The sequence below is a fragment of the Schistocerca americana genome, chromosome 8, assembly GCF_021461395.2.
Source record: "Schistocerca americana isolate TAMUIC-IGC-003095 chromosome 8, iqSchAmer2.1, whole genome shotgun sequence".
Taxonomy (NCBI): domain Eukaryota; kingdom Metazoa; phylum Arthropoda; class Insecta; order Orthoptera; family Acrididae; genus Schistocerca; species Schistocerca americana.
The window spans coordinates 58,428,647-58,443,587 of record NC_060126.1 but is presented as its reverse complement, the minus strand read 5'-3'; the positions used below and the strand labels follow the sequence as shown (position 1 = coordinate 58,443,587).

At 43.5% G+C, this 14,941-nt stretch overlaps 2 protein-coding genes across 2 annotated transcripts in view; one reads left to right on the top strand and one right to left on the bottom strand.

The window, feature by feature from the left end:
* Positions 1 to 14,941, top strand: part of LOC124545527 (NACHT and WD repeat domain-containing protein 2-like) — a 1,590,779-nt gene that overhangs the window by 306,500 nt on the left and 1,269,338 nt on the right. The gene's annotated exons all lie outside the window — the stretch shown is intronic.
* The window catches only part of LOC124545528 (mediator of DNA damage checkpoint protein 1-like), a 430,822-nt gene that overhangs the window by 148,005 nt on the left and 267,876 nt on the right, over positions 1 to 14,941 (bottom strand). Inside the window, exon 6 of the mRNA XM_047124476.1 lies at positions 4,065 to 4,242. Within this exon, the coding sequence (XP_046980432.1) occupies positions 4,065 to 4,242 (178 nt within the window). The remainder of the gene's footprint in view (positions 1 to 4,064; positions 4,243 to 14,941) is intronic.

Sequence of the window (14,941 nt, the reverse complement as noted above, 5' to 3'; positions counted from 1 at the left end):
GCACCTTACAATACTGTGCGTAATGGGTAACTGTAGCTTGATTGTCACTACTTCTAACATTTTGAAATAATTCCCACTTTGTTCTGTATGATATCCCACTATTCAGCCACCCAGGCTGCCTATTACTGCTAGTGTCGCGTTTAGAACTCTCCAATGGAAAGCAACTCCCAAAGAGCATGAGAAATGTGTTAAGGAAAGCATTATATTTGTCATCTATGTTAACGGCACTATAAACATCCTGCCACTCTTGTTCCTTGACAAGGTTTAAAAAAGTCTCTATTGCTGTTGGCTGGTCCCGGCGGAGGTTCAAGTCCTCCCTCGGGCATGGGTGTGTGTGTTTGTCCTTAGGATAATTTAGGTTAAGTAGTGTGTAATGGTTCAAATGGCTCTGAGCACTATGCGACTTAACTTCTGAGGACATCAGTCGCCTAGAACTTAGAACTAATGAAATCTAACTAACCTAAAGACATCACACACATCCATGCCCGAGGCAGGATTTGAACCTGCGACCGTAGCGGTCACTCGGCTCCAGACTGTAGCGCCTACAACCGCACGGCCACTCCGGCCGGCAAGTGGTGTGTAAGATTAGGGACTGATGACCTTAGTAGTTAAGTCCCATAAGATTTCACACACATTTGAACATTTCTATTGCTGTTGGATTAACTTTCCTCCATAGTTTGTAATTATATGTGACAGTTGTTTGAGTACAAAAGCCTTTTAATGTTAAAATTTGTGCATCATGGTCTGAAAGGCCATTCACGCTTTTACTAACAAAATGCCCATTTAGTAACGAAGAATGAATAAAAATATGGTCTATGACTGTGCTGTTGTTCCCCTGCACCCTAGTTGGAAAAAACACAGTCCGAATCAGATCGTATGAATTTAGGAGATCTTCCAACATTCTCTTTCTTGCACCATCATATACAAAATTTATATTGAAGTCACCACAAATGACTAATTTCTGGTACTTCCTACAAAGTGAATCAAGAACCCTTGGTAGCTTGAGCAGAAATGCTCTGAAGTCAATGTTAGGGGACCAATAAACAACAACAATTAGAAGTTTAGTTTCACTAAGTTCATCTGCCCCTGCACAACTTTCAAATATCTGTTCAGTGCAGTGCCGTGATACGTCTATGGACTCAAATTGAATACTTTTTTTTTTTTTTTTTTTTACGTACATAGCCACTTCAACACCCCGCAAGGAACTCCTGCGTATTTGTCGGCCGCTTTGCCGATCGAATCGGTAGGCGAGAGCACCGACCGATCTTGTTTTCGAAGGAGAGCCCACACGTTATTCTTAAAGCATTTTGGAAGCGATTTCGCACGGTTCTAGTGATCCAAGGCGCTGCTGTCAGTTCTCATAGCGCCAAAAAATCTAAGATAAACGGCTGTAGATCCGTACATGCGCACTGCAGAACGCATAGGGGCACGAACCCGAAGCCACTAGCAGCTAACACAGGCACGCTAATCTTTGCAGTACCGAAAATCGTGTTTAGAATACGAGGTATTGCTCAAATTTTCCTGACCACGTGTTTCCATGCATACATAATAACGATAGGTTATTTGACTGTGTTCTTGAAACTGTCACAAATATCATAGTATGTCATTTTATTGTCATTCACATGGACTTCTTGCTTTGGATTGTACGTTTCTGAATATGAGTTAGGAATGGTGTGTAGTATCACATTGTGTATATACATCCGTAAAAAAACAAGGGGAAAATTGTTTAATAGAGTGTCGGAGAAGAAAAACATGCATATAATGTGGTTGTAATTCGCTCCGAGAGATCCAAATGATGAAGTTACTTAGTTCTCTAAATGATACATCAACTATTTTGATCTTGAAAACAAAATTTAAAAAACGCCTTTTCGAGAGCTTGTGCCTAGTGCCGCTTTTGGAGGTTGTCGTAGTTTGTAACATGCATCAAACGTTCAAATGCGTGTGGATTCCCATGGGACCAAACTACTGAGGTCATCGGTCCCTAGACTTACACATTACTTGAACTGACTTATGCTAAGAACAGCATACACACCCGTGCCCGACAGAGGACTCGAACCTCCTGCGGGAGGGGACGCAATCCGTGAAATGGCGCCTCAAAACACGCGGCCACTCCACGCGGCTAACACGCATCTGATGAATCAGAAGTCTTCATATATTTTGGTGTAGTCCAAAAATATTATGGAGAGGATGTTTCGTCTGTGTATACTACTGTTAAGTATTTTTGAGGAACATTCGCAGTTATTTTAAGTTCGGCTCTTCGATGCCTGTTCAACCACATACGCGGAAATCACTTCGTTTTCGGAAGAAATAGTGAATTATTTGTAATATGAAACAATATAAAATGTCACTGTCGCTTGTTTCACACATGTGCCATATCCTAAATATATCGAAGGTACGAAATTAAACGTATTCATTGCTGAGAAAGCGCGAAAGCGCGTTCTTACACGTAAATAACGACGAATGTTTCAGAAAAATAACAAATTTTCACGAATAACGAAGTCTCAGAATGTGTTACAAACACGAAGAAGAAAAAATAAACTTCATACCCATCGGGACGCAAACCTAAGAGCTTTGTCACTGAAGTTCGTTGTCCTAACGGCTCGCCTTCTATAACTCGTATGTTCCGAGTGCTTTGGTTCAAATGGCTCTGAGCACTATGGGACTCAACATCTTAGGTCATAAGTCCCCTAGAACTTAGAACTACTTAAACCTAACTAACCTAAGGACATCACACACAACCATGCCCGAGGCAGGATTCGAACCTGCGACCGTAGCAGTCCAGCGGTTCCGGACTGCAGCGCCAGAACCGCTAGACCACCGCGGCCGGCTCCGAGTGCTTTGCTTCTAGTAATTCTAATTGAGAGAGTCTCAGATTGACTTCGTTGCCGAATGATGTGGGCGTAAGCCGCAAATGCACAAAATTTTGGATGTTTTCCACTATCAGCCTTTACAAAATTCCTTTCCATTGTTACTTAAAAGTTTTAAATGCGTTTCGATAGTTAGTAAATAACAATTTGCGAGAAAAACAATGCGAAGTAACTAGTAATTTCAGCTAACACTCGTGTAATATAGGCAAGCAGAGCAGACCTTTTGAAATGTAATGATTTTTTAAACTCCTAATTACGTGAAAATAACAGGTATTTCGTGAGCATATTGACTGACAATGTTTCTTTCTTTCTGTTTTTGATGTTATAACCATTCACAGTATCAACAATACAAACGATATTTCTAACAAAGGAAAGCTGGCTGGGCGCTCGAGTGGTTCTAGGCGCTACAGTCTGGAACCGCGTGACCGCTACGGTCGCAGGTTCGAATCCTGCCTCGGGCATGGATGTTTGTGATGTCCTTAGATTAGTTAGGTTTAACTAGTTCTAAGTTCTAGGGGACTAATGACCTCAGCAGTTGAGTCCCATAGTGCTCAGAGCCATTTGAACCATTTGAAAGCTGGCTGGGTGCTCGAGTGGTTCTGGGCGCTACAGTCTGGAACCGCGTGACCGCTACGGTCGCAGGTTCGAATCCTAACTCGGGCATGGATGTGTCTGATGTCCTTAGGTTAGTTAGGTTTAAGTAGTTCTAAGTTCTAGGGGACTGATGACCTCAGAAGTTAAGTCCCATAGTGCTCAGAGCCATTTTTATTTAACAAAGCAAAACGGTCTATTATGAACTAACTTTCCACTCGGAAGCGCACTGGCGATTGCTCAGTAAAACATAATCCCTAAATCCTAAACTAAAACCACTCTATAATTCTAAAACAACAAATTATAGCTGTAAACAAATCACACCGTATCGTAGGGAGTGGGCGTACTGAAACCTAACCACCTCTCGGAAGAGTTTTCAGAAAATCGGAGAGAGCACCGATAGGTAACAGGTCTAGAAACTTACAGAATAGCAACTTCGGTTAAAGAACCGAAATTGACGTCACTACCGAGGCTAACCTTCCGCACCGATCGCTTTAAGTGACACAGAATAGGGGCTGGCGCCTGTCTGCCGGTGTAGCCGCCAGGGCGCGCCCAACTCGGCTAACGAAGCCGCGCTAAAGTCCGCCTCGCTTTCCCGAAACGCACTTAGCGGGGATCTCGTCGGGAGCGCTTCGCCCTCGCTGGCGCGGCGTGATAACGAAACTTGGCCGGCTGTTCTGGAGAGGGTCGCACACGTGCCGTAGAGGCGGGTCTCCTGCACAGTTACGGGCAGCTGCAGCCGAGGCGCCAGCCTGGCGGCACGGGAGTAAAGAAAGACTCAAAGCTGAGGGATGACGCACAATTAAAGAAAAAGTTATTGCTTGGACACATTTATCATAAGTATCATAAAACAAATTGTATTTCATTTTTCTCTTTACTTATGCAATTCTAAACACACTGATGAGGCAAAACATTATGGCCACATGCTTAGAAGTGTGTTTCCCGTCTTTGGAAGTATCAGTGATTTCACAGTTTGTTGGCAGGTTTGTGCAGATATGTGACATTAAATGTCTACGCACAGGTCCTAAATAACGCACCTCTGATTTGCATATGCGGTGACGGCAACCGATAGCGACCCATGTAGGTTCCATACGATTTACACAGGGCGAATTTGGTCTCGGAAATATTAACGGGAATTCGCTATAATGTTCCTCAAACCACTGTAGTGCGGTTGTGCCTCCGACACACGGACAATTATACTGCTGAAAGATGACATCGATGTCGGGGAAGACATCAAGCGCTAAGAGATGCAGATTGCTCTCTGCTGCCAGAGTGTCTTGGACTGCTACCGCAGGTCCCATGCAAGCGCAGGAGAATGCCTCCCATAGCATAATACAGCTCCCACCAACCTTGGCACCTGCGCGCTACAAGTTTCGAGCCACCGTTCACTTCGATGACTGCATTTGTGGAGACGAGCACCGACCTAGTGGAGCAAAAATGTGATTCACCCGAAGAGCCGGCTCGTTTCAATCAATCGACACTGGAATCCCTTTGGTCCTGTACCCACTGCAATCGTAACGCGATGTCGTTGAGTCAATATGCGAGCACGTGGGGGTGGTCTGCTGCGGAACTCCATGTTCAACAATGTACGATGAACGGTGTGCTTCGAAGAACTTGTACGTGCACCAGCATTGTGCTCTTTCGGCAGAGATGCCAAAGATCACCATCTATCATACTCTGCAGAGAAAAGCAACCTGCTAACCACAAGTTCTGTGAAGAGTCGTGGGCGTCCAACCATTTAGCCCCTAATGGTAGTATCACTCTCCCAATCTCTTTCCGTGGATGCTCACGATGGGTAGAACGTGAACATTCGGCCAGTGTAGCCGTTTTCGAGATATTCGTCCTCAGGTTATGAGTAATAATAACCTGCCCTTTGTGAAAGTCGCTAATGTGAATGGATGTTTGCAAATGCAGCTCATATCTTTGATAGTGATCCCCCGTCCGAGTTTGCTCTGCTTACGCACTTCTGCCAGTGAGTGACGTACCTGCATCACTACTAGACATTCAACATCGCGGTGTGCAATGTTCTGCCTTATCACTGTAAACTGAAATGTAAGACATAGTACAATTAAGTTTAACTGAAAATATCACGAAGATGGCATTACGCGCGATTCTCCACACCATGCATGGGGAATTGGTGCAATTGAGGACTGAGAATTGTATCATCCAGGGCGACCAGAAATGCACCGACAAACTTTCAGATGTGCCAATAAGGACCAAAACAAGGAAAAACATTCTAGTAAACATTGTCACTAACAAAATGGTTCAAATGGCACTGAGCACTATGGGACTTAACATCTATGGTCATCAGTCCCCTAGAACTTAGAACTACTTAAACCTAACTAACCTAAGGACATCACACAACACCCAGTCATCACGAGGCAGAGAAACTCCTTGTCACTAGCATGCTTACCTTAAGGGATGACACGACCACAACAACCAAAGGACGAAGATTCGTTGAAAATATCTTTTGAGCGGAAGGAAATGTGGTACAAAAATAATACTCGGCGTAATTATTGGACATCCATTTAAGATACGACAAAAAAATTTTAACGGAAAATATTGGTGACGCTGCACAAGTTTCCAAAGGAACACGTTATAACTGCTTCCAATTTGAATCTGGAAGAAGGAAAAAAAGCCTGTGTAATCAACATGAGTGCATCTAGTTAACTACTTCGAGGATTTTAGAAGTGTTAATCTTTGTGTAATTGGTAACTGTTTGAATGAAGTAGTTCAATTTTCACCAAAAAAGAACACTCACTGGCTAATAACTATTGTTTAAATTAACTGATCGAAAAGTTCCAATGTGGTTAACTTTGAACTGTTATTTCAAAGTCGTGGTTAAATTTTCAAATAAAAAACTCAAATAATAAATGAAAGGCACCAGTTTGCTTTTGCTCTACAGTATTAATTTATGGTCTTAACCGGTTATCGGCTTACAAGGCCATCTTCAGACATTTACTGAGTACTGTCACAAAGAAGTTACAATGTTTGCAAACAACATTGGAAGAGAAGTAACACGTCTAAAAATGGTTCAAGTGGCTCTGAGTACTATGGGACTTAGCAGCTATGGTCATCAGTCCCCTAGAACTTAGAACTACTTAAACCTAACTAACCTAAGGACATCACACAATACCCAGTCATCACGAGGCAGAGAAAATCCCTGACCCCGCCGGGAATCGAACCCAGGAACCCGGGCGTGGGAAGCGAGAACGCTACCGCACGACCACGAGCTGCGGACTAACACGTCTAGACTGAAGCAGAAACATACAGTAAGTAACATCTTTGACAGTGTGGCGATAATGCAATGAAAAAGTAAAAAAATGAACAGTAAACAAATAAAAATGGAGTAGACAGGAAAAACTTTAACACAAAATAGGAACAGCAAGCCTTCATAACAGTTTCTATTAATGCGGTGTGCGTACTGTAAGACCTTCGGTACACACACCATCAGATTATTTGACTTGTCGCTCTAGCGAAGTAGGCGAGTGTCAGCAATATGTCTCGTGGTCTTATCGTGGTGTGTTTATCTTCTGCCGTTAGGTCAGACGATAGAAATGCCACTTGCACGCTTAGAGTAGCAGATTGACGGTGACAAACTTTAAACAGAACTTGATTAATTTTCACACACATTTATTAAAGTAATAACAATTATAAACCTTACTTAACTTGATTCTGGATGCTGTTTACAATCTGAAGTTCCTTTGGTCTTGGTGCGTTGATCTTATTCTCACATATCTCTGATACTTGACAAAGTGTCTACACATTTCTCTTCATGGCTATGTACAGGAATATGACAATCTTATTAGGCGCAGACTGAAACTTGACTATAGACTGGTACAGACTAATGTAGACTGGTACAGACTAACGTAAATGCAGACTGACTATTCGGAGGTCTGTACACTCGTTATAATACCTCGCGCGTTCAGGTATCACTGCACGAGTGTGATCCACGAGGAGAAAAGGTCCTACGTTAGCAGCAATCTCATTGGCTGCGTGACATATTAATACAAGGATCGGCGGAAGCAGAATTTGGTCCGTCTTTATGGCAGCGCCATCTCGTAGTGCGGAGACGGACGAGCGCTGCGCCTGCGCTGTTGTGCTTAGCGGGGCACGCTCTATTGGGAAAGTTGTGTACGCGCTGACTACGCGGAACTATGTACACAACAATTAATAAAAACAAGTAATAAATTAAAATAAAATTCTACAAGTGTAACTTCTCTTCCAACGTTGTGTGCAAACATTGTAACTACTTTGTGATAATACTCAGCAAATGTCTAAAGATGGTCTTGTAAGCCGAAAAGCAGTTAACACAATCAATTAATACTGTAGAACAAAAGCAAACTGGTGCTTTTCATTTATTATACTGTTTTTCTACCAAAAACCGTCGGAAGATTCTGTTAAAAAGATTCAGAATTTTTGGAATTACAGTGTGTGCTGTGATGAAAAATGATATTCCGTGGAAAACGGATTTGAAGTTTTGAAATGTTTTATAGACATGAAGAAATGTAAAATTTTAGTTTTAGAAAACTCTTGGCGTTAATCTGGACAGGTCTGTCGGAATATTGCTGTTGCTTTCGAAATCATGTTGACTAGCTGGTCGTAGTACGATTGAAATATCGGTCGTTGCATTCCATGAGTCCACAAATCTTTGCAAATCCGTTAACGCTACTCCAAACAGACACATTAGTCGGACGATTCGATGACTGATTTCATATGCGTCCCGTATTAGGTCACTTCTTGATATTACAGCTTCTGGGCAGTACGGACAGTCAATAATCATAGTGAAGCGTAAGCGTGGAGGACTTCGTTCTTAGAACGTCATGTATGCCGCAAATGTAAGAAATATTCCAACGAAACCATTAATTTGATTTAAGAAGAAATTCTTGAACGAGAGGCAGCCGCGCATTTACACTGGCTCTGGAAGACACGAGCTAATATTTGAACTGGATAAGGAGCCCAGGACGCAAAACAATGGACTCTCGTCTTAGGGTCCAGAGATGTGAGGCGGGAAAAATAGAGATTCCAGGGGAAGAAATGGTCTTCGTCTTACAAGTACTGACTGACGCTTGCTGGAGCCAAGCTAACGTATTATTGTTGTGAAATGCTTGTAGCTGTACCGAAACACTACAGGCGATATCGAGGTTGCTTGGATAGGCCGTAACGGTTCATCCGAAGCGCTAGAGGAGCAGCTCGGAATTCCATAGAACAATATTTTCAGTGATTACACACTTTGCCTAATATTTTACAATGTTCAAAGCACCTTTTAAGTCAGTTTAAAATGACTTTTTGAAAATTATACGATGGAGTTACGCCTTATGGCCAGTGGTCGTCAAACCTTCTTGTTCAAGAGCGAATATTGACGTTGTGGGGCTGCACCTCGGGTCTCATTCGTACCAATCCTATTATTAATTGGTAACCTGCATTTGTCAGTTTGTTGTGAGCCCACAATAGACTAGCGACAGCATGGGGAGCGATAAGTTGGTCGCCGACGCCATAGTCGGCACCGTGTGGAAAACTTAGCGTTCTCTGTATCAGATTGCTACCCCCAACGTCGCCGCCTAAGTTGTTACACTATAATTTCCTGAGTCGGTGCTGTTGTGTTTTGTGTGCGAGTGGATGGTTAGTTGATTAACAGCAGGGCTCACTTACTGTGTACCTACATTTTTAGTTTGATGTTGATACTACATCAGAATATTTGATGATCTGAACATGGCGGTAGCCGAAGCCGGTAATAGTGAAGTGTAAAAGTTTCTTGTGATCAAGGCGGGTCTGTAAATTAAAATCTCTACTTTGCATTACAAGAGATTTAATTTCGTATTCATTATAATTGTCATAGTACCGCATTTGTAAATGATCACCTGTATAATGCACATTCACGGGTCCATGTTACTTCCATTTTAAATGTGCAGTATACCGTAGCAGCTGACCGGTACGAGGATTCTACGTTAATGAGTTGTCAGCGATGGAAGACAAAAACAAATTCCCACTACCACGTCTCCTCAGGCCGCAATGACAAATCTACCTTCCCTGTATCCAGCTTTGACCCTGAAGTATAAAGCTCACGGCCTACTTCACAAACATCAATTGAAACTATGCTGCCGGCCGAAGTGGCCGTGCGGTTAAAGGCGCTGCAGTCTTGTACCGCAAGACCGCTACGGTCGCAGGTTCGAATCCTGCCTCGGGCATGGATGTTTGTGATGTCCTTAGGTTAGTTAGGTTTAACTAGTTCTAAGTTCTAGGGGACTAATGACCTCAGCAGTTGAGTCCCATAGTGCTCAGAGCCATTTTTTTTTAAACTATGCTGATCTTAAAACTTTACTGTCTCCGTAAGTTTATATAGTGTGTTTCTGAAATCAGTGTACAAAATGAGAGGGCTGGTACAATGGGCCATAACAAGCATACTTCACATAGCAGCCCACGTCCTCATCGCTTACTGTACGTCGCCAGGCGTCATTGAACAGTTCCTCGCGCCGCCGCCATGCGGGTAGGCACACAACATGCCGTTCAAGCTGTCTGCAGGGCAACGTTTCTAGTGGATTTGTGACATCGAGGTCAATGAGAAGTCGGGGCTACGTTTTATAACCTTTATTTGAAAACAATTACAACAAGTGCTCAAAATTACGTTCTTCTGCTTGAATGCACGCCGTGCAACAACACTGGAGTGACTGTCGCACTCTCTCTGACACTCCTGGCGAAGTAAAAATAACATTGGAGCCTGCCATAATGCGCACTATCAGCTCTTCATCAATCTCAAAGGGTGTTTGATAGGCCATAGATTTCAGGTGGCCTCAGAAGAAGAAAGATCACTGGGCGTCACGTAGGGGGAACGTGCAGGCCACGTCACGCCCTATCCAGTTCTCATCAAAGGTTTCTTCGAAATGCGTTCGCACTGCATATGCGAAGTGCGCAGGTACACCACCGTGATGGTATCACATTCGCTGTCGCACGTTGAATGGGTCATGTTCCAACAACTCTGGCAGTGTTTCTCGTAAGGAAATTAAGTACCTGTTAGCGTTCAGTCACCGGGGGACCATGTATGGATCGACTACTTTATTGCCTACCAAACCGGCCCAAATATCGACAGAGAAGCGATCTCGGTGTCCACGAGCAAAGGTGGAGTGAGGATTTTCCAGTGCCCATACGCAGCTGTTGAACATACCTTCTCGTGTAAAGGATGCCTCATCCGTAAAAAGTACACGGGTCAGGAAGTCCGGTTGATTGGCGCACATATGTGAACACCACTGGCATAATGCAATTTGACGTGAAAAATCGTATGGGTTAAGCGCGTGAATATTCTGAAGGCGCTAGGGGTTCAAGTCGTCTTCGTGTTACACACGCCAAATTGTGCGATGGCTTACACCCATTCTTCGTGCAACACACCGCGAGTTAGTTGAGGGTGTGTTTTCCAGTCCTGGGGCAAGCACTGTGCGTTGACGACCACATCCGTCAGGCTTTCGCACCTGTAACAGTATATGAATATACTCGGTTTAGAAATAAGCCTTAAATGCACGTCTACCATTACGAGAACGTGCCAGAGGGAAAGTTACCTCAAGGGAACCTGTCTTTCGAAGGGACCTGTGGATGGAAGAAAATGTGCGTGGATTAGGAAACCGCCGAACGTACAAACGTCGGGAAGAGTGAGCATTTCCATCCGCCGCCCTGTGAACACAGTGCACGTCTCCTTTTTCCTCTCAGGAATAGCGCTCCATTTTCTGTCCGCTCCACACAGTAACAAACACTGGAGTGTACCTGTCTGATGAAAAACTGACACAGGCAGAACCAGACTCCGCTGTGTTCTCAGTTGCTGGCTTCTAAGCGACATCTGTCAGACAAGCACTTGCACAACCAAAAGTAATGCATTCACGTCCCAATAAAAGGCTCAAAACCACAGCTTTCTCGAGCCGGGAATATCCGCAACTGTCAACTACAGCGTTTGCAAATAAATGTCATAAAATATCTATCCGACGTCTCTTATACTTTGATGTTACAAATAAATTGAAATCGTTGCCCTGCCGGCCTGCTACCACGACTGCACGGACGGCATGTCGTGTGCCTACCCTCCTGGCGGCGCTGTTCAACGGCGCCTAGCGCCGTACGCTAAGGGATGCGGACAGTGTCACATCATGTTGTTGAAGTAGAGTGTGCTCATGAAGGATGACAGTCAGTAAAGATTTTTTGAAATCCAATCGTCCTTTAAGAGACAGCCAATATTTGCACACTAATAAAACGTATGAAACGTAGAAGGAATTTTCATAAAAAGGAGTAATTGGTACCCCCCTTAGGAGTGACAATGTAATAAATGGAAAGTTACACAGAATGTTTTGTAAACTTCGGCAAAATCCAAATTTTTTTCAGTATTTTGGAATAAATGTTGATCCATTGTTTCGCATTTTACAAGCATTGACATATAAAAACACAAATATGAGATTGTCAAATTTGAACACGAATTGTCGCAAGCACTTTAAAATATTATTCGTCTGATTTCTTCCAACCCTTTAATTTTCATATTTATGCCCGAGCGATCATACATCCCTCGTCTTTTTTACACTTCTTTAAGAATATCATCTTTGATTTCGTCTTCGTCGACAGTCTCGTTGTGCGTAGACATTGATAACATGTTTGAATGTCGCTGGGTCGAAAGTCGAAAAGCAACTGAGGAACGGATAATGCACGGAGAGTGACAAATTTATCAGCCCTGCGAGCACGTCTACCAAAATCTAGAGACGCACTGGCACTGTGGCAGGCCCTGTTTGACAGTCGGCAGATGGAAGTGGTAACCGTGTGTCTCGTACGTATATATCCACAGAATGGACATGAGTGACGGAACAGTCACGCTGACAAAAATCATCCGTGCTCGATAGCCTTAAGAACTATGAGAACTTTTCTATCTTCAGTTTGAAAGAGCTTTCGGCTGCAAGCTCCTTGCTTTCTGAACTTTGGAAGGAGCAAAATAAGACAAAAATTACGAGTAAACATGGGCTCCAAAATGTGTAACGTGAGGTCTACGAGCACATGTTTAGTGGAGTGAAGATAAGTAAGTGCCCAGAGATGCACTCTGGAGCCCATATTACTGGATGTTGATTTCTTGTTTTGGTCCATGCTATTACAAGTCGACGTTTGTCGCTGGGGTTCTGGTTGAGCCTGTAAATTATAATCTGGGTGTAAAATATATATTCTTATGTGAAAGCATGCATACTCTAGGATTTAACAGAGAGCAGCGAAAACAATTATTGGAATAAACCTTCTTGTAGCTATCAATATACTTATACAAAAAGACGTAATTCACCATACATTCCATACAGCAACAAAACTTTCAAACACAACAACTTACTATCTTATGCAGCTGAACTTTTGGAAATATCACGAACTAGATGGTAGGTATTTATCAAGATTGTCCATCGTAACAAATTTCTGCGAAAAAATTATTAAATTAGTTAATAAAATAATACTGTAGATAAACAGCGATATTGTTTTATTAACTATCTCAGTTAACTTATAGCGGTTTAAGAGTAGAACCGTCACATCACAATTAACATTTTATTTTCGTAATACTGACATCGTTTACCATCTCATTAAAACAGCGACAGTCAAAGACAGCCCACTAACGACGTAATATGTACATGAGTCTAGACGTAATTACAATACAGCTACTTTAATATAAATGGCATTCACATTCATACACTTTCTCACCGAAATTGTGATCGCAGTTACTTAAAAATGGCTATAAAACTGAAACAGTCTGTCGTCAATAAAGATTACTCATTATAAACTGGTATTTGGTGCATCTACTCTAATGACCATGTCGTTATCAGACATATATTATGCTGCTCGCCGTAAAGAAAAATTTTTTGCGATAGACGTAATATTATCGGTAGGCATTCGAGAGCATATGCTACCAGCATGATTCAAAAAGCTGGGAACAAAGACTGCATTTTTTCCAAGGCTCAAACCTCGGGTTCTGCAGATGACAGAAAGAAGGATCAAGTGTTTTGGATACCTCTTGGTCTAGGTGCGATCTGTACACCCAATAGAAACAACGTCTTGCCTGTACAGTACAAGGTCACAGTCTGAATATTACACGCTTCTCCTAGTTTATGTGAATGGAGCGAAACGATTCGCTCTTTTTTGCATTGGATGCGGCCTACGCTGCGCCTTGTGTTCCTAAAATTCCGATCTTCATATCGTTATCTGTTTTAGAGATATCGAGGTTCAAATTCTCCCTACTTCTGCATGTAATATACGGGCGCAAAATTCGGTGAGAGTCGAAAACTGCTATATCCGCGAGCAGCTGGATCTGGTGCAGGAGAGAAACGGTGACGACGCAAGGCAGTAAGACCAACTGCGTACAGGACTGAAACCCACACCGGAGTCGAGCAACAGAGCTGACCAAACGGCGGACCTGACACGACAAGAGAAAATCAATAGCAACCTACAAAACGACAAAGTCCAACGAGCCTATTTTTTGGTTTATTGTGATCTGATTCCAAAGCTCCATATGGGCAGGGGAGGGATACCAGCGGCACAATCCGCCACTCTTCAGACGAGTGAAATGACAGCTAATAGAAGAAGACAATGTTACATACATAAGGCGATAAAAAAGGGGGACATAAAACAGAGTAATCGGGAGATAATGGAGGTAAAAATACACTGATATGAAGACGATTTGTAGAGCACAAAAAAGACATTGAAGTCACATGCACCGGTTAAAAGTATCCACAGTATTAAAAACGCTTCAGAGCAACACACTTTAAACCCACTTGACGCACACCCGATGTAAAATAAAACTGCCAGGTGGACCTACTGAGGGAGAGGCCTGGGAGGATGGAAAAGGAGGGGAGAGCAAGGTGCAGCAGGGGAGGGGCAGGATGAAAAGAGGAGGGGCATCAGCGGGTGCACCAAAGGGCAGGAGACAGGTGGGGCGGCAGATGAAGACAGAAGGCAAGGCAGGAGGGAGTGCAGAGACATTGAAGGGGAGCACAGGAGAGGGGGGGGGCGTAGGAGGGGAAAGCCGCTCAGGAGGAGGGAGGGGGAGGAGAGGGAGCCCTGAGACGAACCTTCGCCACGACGCTTTCAACAGGTCAAGCAAGAGCCACAATCATAATCGAGACCAAAGAGAAAATCAATGCCAAAGTGAAGTCGTCGACGAATAGACAGTAGCACAACGTAGATTATAGCGAACTACTAAGTGAGCGGTCAACTGCGGTGCTACTCAAGCCGGGTGCGAGGGACGGTATTGGCCGGTATATTCACGTGGCGAGACGGTGCTGCAGTCACTAGGCAGGTCGGCGGCGACACTGCCCTCTATCGTCGATCGCGATCCATTTGCTCAGGGGAGCACTCAACTTCCGTGCGCCACAATACCAGGAAAGCGTAGTTTATAAAATACGTACTAGAGACAAATACGCCGTAAAGTGTCTCTGCTAACATCAGGTGGGTCCCTGGATCGCCATGTTGTAATACCGAAGGGTACGCAAAATTTT